At 35.6% G+C, this 10,901-nt stretch overlaps 2 protein-coding genes across 2 annotated transcripts; both read right to left on the bottom strand.

Moving 5' to 3' along the window:
* Positions 1-1,265: 1,265 nt before the first annotated feature.
* Positions 1,266-3,929, bottom strand: LOC111712922 (carboxypeptidase B). The gene is made up of 3 exons (XM_023487685.1): positions 2,862-3,929; positions 2,158-2,273; positions 1,266-1,864 (listed from the first exon to the last, which is right to left on the bottom strand). The coding sequence occupies exons 1-3, from the start codon at positions 3,907-3,909 to the stop codon at positions 1,658-1,660; spliced, it is 1,371 nt and encodes a 456-aa protein (XP_023343453.1). The 5' UTR covers positions 3,910-3,929; the 3' UTR covers positions 1,266-1,657.
* Positions 3,930-6,121: 2,192 nt separating this feature from the next.
* On the bottom strand, positions 6,122-10,053 carry LOC111713074 (uncharacterized). The gene is made up of 8 exons (XM_023487870.1): positions 10,008-10,053; positions 9,566-9,799; positions 8,276-8,469; positions 7,800-8,211; positions 7,081-7,740; positions 6,929-7,018; positions 6,637-6,804; positions 6,122-6,531 (listed from the first exon to the last, which is right to left on the bottom strand). Exons 1-8 carry the CDS (start codon positions 10,017-10,019, stop codon positions 6,403-6,405), a joined length of 1,899 nt encoding a protein of 632 aa, XP_023343638.1. The 5' UTR covers positions 10,020-10,053; the 3' UTR covers positions 6,122-6,402.
* Positions 10,054-10,901: the final 848 nt, after the last annotated feature.

The following is a 10,901-nucleotide window of genomic DNA, read 5'->3' as shown; positions in this document are numbered from 1 at the left end:
CCCCCCTCCACTCCACATTATTTCCTTCCTTCCCTCCCCTCCTCTCTTTGCTCCTCTCACTTCCCTCCTTCTTCTGACCGCACAAATATTTCCCGTGCCTCCAGAAATAACCTGGTGTATTATTTGCAATTTGTTTCTGCTGTTTCCAAATAAATTAAATCTATTAATTGAGCTAAAAAACCTTAAGAGAATGTGCATTCTTTATTTACATTAAACTTTTTTTATAGTTACAAACTCCTTTTTTGTCAACAAGTTAAAGTGACGGACAAAAAAAAATTAGTTGAGCGCCTAGAACTGCGTACATGCATATATTTCTATTTGTTTGTTTAATACAATTAACACTAAATATACCAAACTTATGGTAAGACCTCACATAAACTCATGAAGGGTTTGTGACAGGGCGAGATTTTCAAAAATTGCCTAAACAAATTTTGATTTTAAAGAATTTTGAAATTCAATAATGCGATCAAGAAAATCTGGTAGCATGTAAATATTAATAAAATTTAAAGGGGTGCAATACAACCTGGATTCAACAGTGCTACCAACAAAGAAAGAGACTGTAAAGACGACCTGAAACTCTTAAAAAAAAAATGATTCTATGGGTGAATTAAGTCTTCTGCCTGTAATATAATCTTTTAGTGGCTTATTTTATGATTTGGCAAAGAAAGAAACAAGTTTACAGTTGCAAGGAACCATAAATTTAAGGAAAAAGACAATATGAATTCCGTACAGTCGTCTCTGAAGTCTCATCCTTTGTGGGTAACCCTGTAAATTATTATTTCCCAAATTCAACTTTTGGCATTATTCTTCAAATATAATTATTTATCAACATTTGAAGAGTTGTGCTACAAAGATGAATTTGGCTCCGGGGTTCCAACAAATTTTGTTAAATGAAAAGTGTAGTGAGGAATAAAGTCTTTGCCACAAACTCTGATTGTCTATTTTTCTTTATCTTTGCAACCAAATGTCGTAGATATTAGATAGATCAATCTATATATTCTGTTAGATCAAAGAAGTTTGCAAAGATATAGGGAATAAAACATTTGAGTTTGTGGCATAGACTCAATTTCTGTGTGAAAGTTTGAACTGTACTGTTAACCATTTTTACAAAGATTGGGTAAAGCAAATCACTATAAATATTTTTTACTTAAAACTATTTTTCTCAAATTTCTTTATTCTTAATTTTTTTAGTTTTTTACGCAAAAATGAGCTCTGCGCATTTACTCAAATTGTTACATACATTTCTCAAGTAAAATCTCTTTTGCTCTTTTTGAAAACTATATTTTGAAATATTTCTATTATTTTCAGGTGTAAATGGGTTTATTGCATTGATATCAAATATCACAGAAGTCTATTTTTATAATTACGAATATAACTTCCATAAAAATTATTTTCTAACTATAGATGATGTTGAATTAAAATGTTAAACTATGCACAACCATAGTCAGACAAGAATAGTTGACAGTTTTATTGCATTGTATGATCAGCTACACTTATTGAGTAATCGTTGGAATAAATAAAAATGAGGAGGAACTGAAAATCTTAAAGGTCTATTATTTCATTACATCAATTTTTACACTTTTTCATAACAAATTGTTAATTTAGTTTAATCTTTGAAATATATAGATAAAATAATAAATATTTTGATTTAAAAAATTTAAACTTTGACCCCGTATTCCTCCGCTATAGCCCAGGCCATAGCTGTAATACCAATCCAGGTTTCACTAGCCGTATCTTTAATCTGCTCCTGTGGTAGAAGGAAACCCCAATCTCCGGTATCCCGGAGTTCCAGAGCATAGGAGTACTTGATCCCTGCTCCCTCATACGCCCAATCTACGCTGGAACCAGACGCCAGATAAATTACCTAGAATAGAGAAGAGGAATGGTAAAGAAGAATTTTCCCTGACTTTTTTAGCATTATTAGTGGATTATTGGCAGAACTATTAATTAAGAATTCAAGTTCTCTTGTGTTATTCTTTCTAAGTCTTATGCTTAACATCTGTCTAATATTTAGAAGAATAACACCAACTCAACATTAAAGAATATTCAATTTGTTTAAGATGTCTCTGAGTGGCAGTATAACCCACAGAGAATATTTACACTAAATACACTAAAAGGGAGAAACTGCAAGAATTAAATATAAAATGGACCCTATACCTCTGATATTGGTCCATATCTGTACTCGGTCCCGAAAACTTTACCCAGAGCATCCACGGACTTTTTCATCACTTTCATCTGATCATCGTGGTCCACAGAATGGATCTTCGTATATCCTGAAATATGGAAAATTTAAAGTTGTTGAAATTTTTTAAAATTCGAATTCAGTTTTTGTAGATCAAGAAAAAGTCTTGAATTTATTGGAATTGTAATATTTGCAATGTGTGCTCAAAATGCGTAAAATATCGAGTTTTGAAAACTTTCATGGACTTTCCAATATCTGCCAACATCTTTTCCTCAACCTTGTTCATTCAGAATAGCGAGGATTTCATGCACGATGTTTGTAAAACTAATTAAGAATAAGTTTAACCAATTCTTTCTGTTTGAGTCCTCCCTGACTTGAACTGTACTTTTGTACGTATAGTCACCCTGCCAACACCTTCCATAGTTCAACAATTTTGTAAAAAATGAGAATTTTCTCATTTCAATTTTAGAATTTTATAGAATTCCAACTAATCTGGATCCTATGGTTAGGTAAGAAGAATGATTAGAAGATTTAAACCTGAAGCCGGGGTTTCTATAAATATTCCCAACGGAAGACAAACATCTCAGATTTTCTTCATTTCCCGGAGAATTATTTTAAACTGTCAGCTTAAAGAACTTCACACACTCGATACATTTATAAAAACAACAAAAATAATTACCGTAAGGTGACATCCAGAGTTGAGAATTGGCGTGAATTGTTATAAAAGCAGCGATCTTATTTTTTCCATAAACATCTAGCATTTGTTGAACTCCATTCCTGACAGCCTGAGCTTCAGCCTCGGAGAACGGGGTTTCTCCGCGGAACGAACCATCGCAAGGATTATTGGAGGCTTCGTTAAAGTGAATCGGAAAGTTTCTGTTTGGATCAGATCCGTCGCATTTTTGGTTTTGATTCCCGTTCCAACCAAAGAAGGGAGATTGTAGATTGTTTGCTCCTGGGTTGGGTTTGCGGTTCTTCCTCCACATTCTGTCCGTGCTCCAGGTGTAGGCATAACCATCAGGGTTCGCAACAGGTAGGATGTAGAAATCATAAACTGCCAGGAGATTCTCTTTAGGATCTACAGAGTTGACGGAGTCTATTAGACGATCTATAATATGAAGACATGTTGGAGGAGAAATCCATTCTCTGGCATGAATCCCGCAATCAATCCATATTACAGGTTTATTGACGGGTCCGGCCTCACGAACAATCACAACTTCAATCTTCCTCCCCTCGTAGGTAGTAGCAAGCGTCTTAGCGGTGAGGACTTCGGAGTACGTTTTAACCAAGGAGTCGACCCTCTTGTTTATCTCCTCCAGGTTGTGATAAACCTCCTCGTTCCAGTCATCTGGATTCCGATAGAGCTGAGACAGAAACCTGTAATTCTTCTCCAGTGCGATCACCTTCTCAAGATCTGGTATTCTTACTCTAGCACTCAGTCCTTCATTCTTAAACTCCTGAATAACATCCTCCAGGCAGCTTGGGTTTACAGCTAGGGATACTGTTACAGCTGGTAGGCTTGGTTCATTCCACCAGTCTAGAGAACAGTTTAGGGATGGGTTCCCTTTAAATTCCGCTAACCAGGAAACCTGCTCTTTTGTGTTAGGAATGACAGCAAGAACCTTGTATCCAGAGTACCTGGATTCACGTCCTACATTTAAGCTTCGATCTGATGGTAGAGCTAATCCATCCTGTATGAAAAGTCCGAAAAGCAAGATCAAAATCATTTCAACTGTTCCTCTGTAAACTTGTGACTGATGAGTGGAGCTTGACTTTTTTATATAGTCTATATGTAGTGGAGCTCTGAAGGTCAGAGTATGCGGAGAATACGGAGAATCAGTGGTAAAACACAATGTTTATAGGATAACAGGACAAAAGGTGGGACAAGGTTACCAGTTTGTTTACTCATCAGTTGAACTCTTATTTAAATCTTACTTTAATTTTTTAGTTTTCAAGCAAAGTGGTAGGAACCAAAAAAGAAAAGAGGGTTCAAATCTTTTCTAAATATCTCACATTTAACGATAAAAATTTGGCGTAAAAATTGATGACTTTTCGCTTTTTTGGGGTCTGTCTTCTTCATTAAGTTGAAAAATAGTTCTAAATTTTTATATTTTAACATCTTAGATTGTTCAGGCTTGTAAGAGATACTCTGTAATACCCCGGAGATAATTTTTTATGCCTGATATAATCCCCGGAGATTTTTTCATATTTCCCGAACATAGTTTCAGATGTTCCAAAGATAGTACCCTAATATTCCTGAGATCATTTCTTATATCCCGGAGATAATTCCTTATATCCCGGAGATAATTTCTTTTTTCCCGGAGATAATTTCTTATATCCCGGAGATAATTCCTTATATCCCAGAGATCATTTCTTATATCCCAGAGATTATTTCTTATATCCCGGAGATTATTTCTTATATCCCGGAGATAATTTCTTATATCTCAGAGGTAATTTCTTATATCCCGGAGATAATTCCTTATATCCCGGAGATAATTTCTTATATCCCAGAGATAATTTCTTATATCCCAGAGATNCCGGAGATTATTTATACATATATATAATGTATATATATACACCTCTCTTGTTCTTGTAATAATTTGATCTTTTTGATTTTGCTTTACATCTTCGTACATGATGAAACTAACAAATTTTGCAAATTTTCCGGTTTTCGTTTGATGAAGTTTAAAAATATTTGGGTCATTTTCACTTTTCGGATTAAACAAACAAATAGACAAGCAAAACATGAAGTTTCAAAATATTTGGGTCATTTTCACTTTTCGTATTAAACAAACAAATAGACAAGCAAAACATGTGAAATATAAATGTAAAGTTAATTGTATATAAACATAATAATAGCATGAGACAATTGTATTTTCAGTTAAAAAATTAATACAAATGTTTTTGTCGTTGCTGTTGCTGTAATTAATAATATCCAAGGTTTTTTAGCTTCATTCTGATAATGATAGATAATCCTTGGGTATCCGTTATTCTAGTTGTATAATATTCAACACATATTCAGTATTTTGAAATATAACTGCTAGTTTTGATCATAACAAAGTAACATTTTAAATGATTGATTTTTTGAAAATAAAATTTTTGAAAATATATTAAAATATTTATAAAAAGAAGATTAGCCAGGGAAGCTACCTGTACCTTAATAATCAAAAGGTCTGTCGTTTGAATTTCAAGCACTCCTCCATTTGAATAGGGGCAGTTCACGACAGCTATAGTCTTGAAACATGTATCTAATCATTAATGCATAGTTTCTTTAGAATTTAAAAATGTTTAACATTTTTAAATTCTGATGATTTCCTCCATTTTCTCCGCAGAAAATAATCAATTTAAGACGTTCTTTCTTGATCAGAGAAAGCTTTTGAAGGGAGTGACCGGCTATGTAAGGTAGTTGAGTATCCACCCCCAAAGTAGGAGTTTTTTACGTCGAATTTGTGCTCAAACTCAGGATTTACAGATCTTTAAAAAGTGTAATATGTCTCAAATGAATCCGAAAGCAGTTTTTCGCAACACTGCATACTCCGTTCAACAACCTTACACAGCCGGTCACTCCCTTTAAGGGTACAGATGTGAATTGGATATGCCACTGCAGTAATTACGCATAAAAGTAATAAAAATATCTCGTGAAGGGATAGTTCCAGAATTTACACACCTGGTATAGTTATCAACAATAGATGAATGTCAAAAATAAGTTTTGAAGTTTTCTTACTGACTGAGCTAAGTATGGATATTAAGTCGTGAAAAAAATTAGTCACCAAAAAGGCATCGTTAATTAGATTATTTTTTAAGATAAGTGATACCGTATTTATTTTTATAAAATGTAATCCCTAAAAGAACTAGATATGTTGCGTTACAACGTAAAATTTTCTAGTGTTTTTTTTTGCCCCAAACATCTTTCTCTCAGACTAAATGGAGTTCAACAGATATACATATAGTTTTATTATACGTTCATATTTTTAAACTGGTAAAAGTATACATGTAGTGAGATTCATAATATGAGATTCATGCCAGGCTAAACATTAACCTCGCATTCAAATATTCAAGGAGAGTTTTCAATCTCCGCAACAGATTTGGCAAAAAAAAAATTAATAATATTTCAAGTCTGTTAAGTATAAATTGAAATTAAAGCGCTGTGATCAGCTGTTGCAAATGTAGAGACCTCCTATCTTATCATGAAAGAATTAGAAGAAGTTTTAAAAACAAATTTAAACAATAACACACTCCTTGCACCAGTAGACATCCTCGCACTGCTGATTACAGCTGTCAAAGCTGACTTGCTCGCAGTTCTGCCTGGTGACCTGCTCACACTTCTCTACAGGATAGGTGCCACACACCTGAATATTTGCGGATTTAGGAAAAGGAAAATTTGTTTTTGTTCTTCTTTGGTTAAAAAGTTATTTTTTTTAAAATCATCTCAATAAAATTAAATATAAACTTACATTTCTTGGAACAGTTTTGCAGACGTTCTTTGAGACTTGTTTAGGAACCTGCTGACAGTTTTGTTTTGGAACGGTTACACACTGTTGTTCTGGAACCTGGTTGCAAACTTGACGTGGAACGTTTACACACTCCTGGCGTGGGACTGATGTAGTCACTGGTCTGCATACCTAGATCATAGGTTGATTTTGAGAATATTAACTCAGCGGTGTTCTTATTAAATATTAAGACTTGATTAGAGAAATATTCTGAATACATGAATGTTATTATGAGTAGGGTTGTGGTTAAGCTAACCTGCTTGGGTACATCTTGGCACTGCTGGGACTGAACGTCCTGGCAAACATTTCTCTGGACGGTTTGGCATTTCTTCTCCGGTACATTAACCTAACACGAGTTGGAGTTTGAACAAAAACTAATTTAATCAAAAATATTACAATATGACTTACCTCGATATCCTGGCATTCGGTGGAAGGAACAGTTTTGCATTGTTGTCTGGATACAGTTCTTGGAACCTTCCTGGAAACCTGTCTGGGAACCTTGGTGCACTCGTTCCTTACGATATCTCTGCACTGCTGAACCTGCTCCTGACGGTTGTAGGTCTTGAGTACCCACCTACACTGCTTTACTGGAGTTGGAACACATTGCTGACGGGGAACATTCTTGGAAACAGTCTGGCATTGTTGCCTGGGTACATCAGTACATTCATCTACATACTCTACACTCTCCACCTGCCTAGATACTGGTCTACAGGCCTGCCTAGCTACCTTACTGCACTGCTGGGAGGGAACCTGCTGACAGGACTGACGAGGTACTTCGCGGCAGTTCTGGGTTGTATCCTGCTGACATCCAGGGCTGCCAGGGGCGCAGGATACTGGAAGGTTTGGAAGAGCTGGGATATTAATAACCGGGGCTTGAGGAGCTCCATAGGAATCATAAACTTGTCTCTTCTTCCTGAAAACATTGCCAATAGGACTTCCATAGCTGTCATAATCATTCTGGGGAGTAGCGAGGTATTGAGTCTCACATTTAGTTTCATACACAGTCTGACATTCTTCCTTGGTTACAGTAGTGCAGGCATCCTCGTATACGGTCTCACATTTGGTATCCTGAACAATCATTTCATAAATATCATATTTTCTATTTTAAATTTCTCTTTATTATTTACCTGAACAGTCTGAACGCTTTTCTGTGGAACCTTCCTGCAAACCTTCTCTGAGACAGTGTTGCAGACCTGCTCGTTGACAATCTCGTTTACAGTCGTGCACTTGGTCTCTACTGCATCCTTGCACTCCGTAGAGTTTACAGACTGGGGTTTATTTACGGTCTGAACAACACATTCTTTATCTGGAACCTGACGGCACTGCTCCTCAACCACCTCCTGAACCTGGGTGTCGTACACAACCTCGTTAACGTTCACGCACTGCTGCTTGTTCACGGTGGCACACTTCTGCTGGATCTTCTTGACGTTCTCTACGGTGCACTGTGTGTCTGGTATGGTTCTGCAGTCAGGTTGGGATACGGTCTGACACTGCTTCTCCGAGACAGTTGTACACTTCTGCTCAGTTTTAGTTTCATACCTGATAACATAAATATGAAAGGTTGAAAATTAGAAAAAGTTGACTTTTCATAAAATTAACAAACCTGGTGCTACACTTCTGTTCGTTCACAGTTGAACATTGGTTCTTCAAAACTGTATTGCATTGCTGCTCATTGGTGGTAGTACACTGAGTATCATACTGGGTTTCATACTCAGTCTCACACTTCTGCTCATTCACGATATCACACTTCGTGAAGGTTTCATTCCGGCATACTTGATCCTGGTACGGAGTGCACACCTAGATCAAGGTTTTAGTAGGAATAATAGGATACATAAATCTAACATAGCAAGGCGGGGTTTTGCGCTAAAATATTATGATTTTGCGATATTGTAACGCCTTCAGTGAAAGGCTTGTTTGGTTTCATGATTTTCAAATAGCCATTTTCTTATCAAAAGTTTTCACGGACCAGAATAAACACGAGTCTTTGTCAAAAAATCTGATTTCATAATCCTTATATATTTTCAACACAATATTAAATGTTACACCATTAGGTTACGAACATTTGAGCTTATGCCAAGTCTCAATTCCTTTGTCATTTTGTCAATTGTTGTAGTGTTATCATTGAATTAATAAAATCTAGATAAAAATAGAGGTGAAATAGAGTTATGCTAAATTTGATAAATTTTAGAATTCAAAGAAATGAAAAAGTATAAATGTATCCCAGTTCTTCCAAGTTTAAAGTTATGGCTGTTAGCGCCGACAGTTTAAGTGGTTGATTTATTACGTTCAGTTGATTTGAAGAATATTTTTATTTAAAAATTTAAATATAAAACTAAAAAAGTACGACAAATCCTAAAGGAATGTAGTCTTTGCTAAAACTCTGATTTTTTCATCCATATATCTTTGCAACCTTATATATTTCAAACTTGGATTATTTGATACAACAGAATGCATAGTTTGAAATACCTAAGGTCTACGACCTTGAGTTGCAAAGATATTGGGATTAAAAATGTCAAAGAAACAATTACTTTGAGCCAAACAAAATTCCTCAACTGATTGAAAGAATAGATCGAGCTATTTAAAGGAAATATTTAACCATTAAAAAAGGTAGAATTATCTAAGAAATCATCGTTCATATAGATAAATTGACGTTTCCTAGAATCAAGAATCTTTACAACCCATAAATAAATGAAATTCCTATTGTCTGTTTGGGGATATTCCTATTGTCTGTTTGGGGATATTCCTATTGTCTGTTTGGTGATATTCCTATTGTCTGTTTGGGATATTCCTATTGTCTGTTTGGTGATATTCCTATTCTCTGTTTGGGGATATTCCTGTTCTCTGTTTGGGGATATTCCTATTCTCTGTTTGGGGATATTTTTATAAATCCAACCTGTTTTGTATCTTGTTGACAAACATTGTTGCATTCAGGTTCCAGGAAGCATTCAGGAGAAGTGGCCTGGGAGGAACGAACAAGCTCGCACTGTTTCTCAGGAACTGCAGGAGTAGACTCGTCAGCGCTGGACTGTTCATTATGATCATGATCGTGATCATGATCATGTTCTGTTCCAAAGTCCGGGCTTGGTTTGGCCCATGATGCACCGATCAAAAATACAAGTGCTAAAACCTGAAGAAAGAAAATATGTAAACAAAAAATCTGTTAAGATCAAATCTACGCAAAATCGTCTGTCTGATAACAATCAAATATAAAAATGATCGAACCATAATGTGAAAATAAAACATATTGAACGTACGCATTAGTTTTCTTTTAAAAAATATATTGGTTCCAATAATTTGTTGAATGTATTCATGGTTTAAAAAGGAATAGATTCTACCTTAACCCTCATGGTTCCCTAATGCAGGTTGAGCAGTAACTGACAATTTTATATGATGCAGCCATATAACCCTCTCGCGCCCACCCCCTCCCCCTTACACCCGCGAGTACGAATCCTAATGGGTTAAGCAATCCAAGGGTATAGAAATCGTGTGATCCGGGTGTGGAGTTTCAAAAAATATATTTCTTAAAATTCTTGTTTGATCATGTGAACATTATTTTGATTATTCTCCAGGTGCTATTAATATCTGATCTGAAGATCCCGTTATTTTTGGTTGACCCTACCGGAGATTGGTTTGTCAGGTCGGTACCTTAACCCAACCCGCTCCGGGCTATTTTGATTTTACCTATTGAAGCTCTACAATAACAACTTTCCACCTTATTTAGATAAAGTGAAACTCCCCCCCCCCCGTAGAATCCAGGATATTACCACACTCTCCCCTGACAACCATGCATGGATCAGGTGTATGGATAGGGTTAAGGATATTAAGGATATTATCTAATAATTGTTGTGGAAATGTCTGAATGATGTGTCCGTTATTGGTTGCTACGTGAAATAAATAGAAAGTGAAATATTTATTTAGGACAAGAGTTTAGATATTAGATACATATTTTAGAAGAGAAGAACAGGAAAGGTTGAAAAGAGAGGGTAAGAGTGGAGTAGAAGGTTGGAAAGGATAGAGCGCTGGTTATAAATGAGAAGGATATGACGAAGTAGTATAATGGAATGGAGAAGGATAAGATACGATAGATTAAAAGAATGGGAATGAGAAGGATAGGATAGAGTAGAGTAGAAGGTTAAGGAAGGAGAAGGATAGGATAGAGTAGAAGGTTAAGGAAGGATAAGGATAGGAAAGAGTAGAAGGTTAAGGAAGGAGAAGGATAGGATAGAGTA

This window comes from Eurytemora carolleeae, unplaced genomic scaffold (assembly GCF_000591075.1).
Source record: "Eurytemora carolleeae unplaced genomic scaffold, Eaff_2.0 scaffold119, whole genome shotgun sequence".
Taxonomy (NCBI): Eukaryota; Metazoa; Arthropoda; class Copepoda; order Calanoida; family Temoridae; genus Eurytemora; species Eurytemora carolleeae.
The sequence above is the reverse complement of the archived record's forward strand: the minus strand, read 5'-3'. Positions and strand labels throughout refer to the sequence as shown.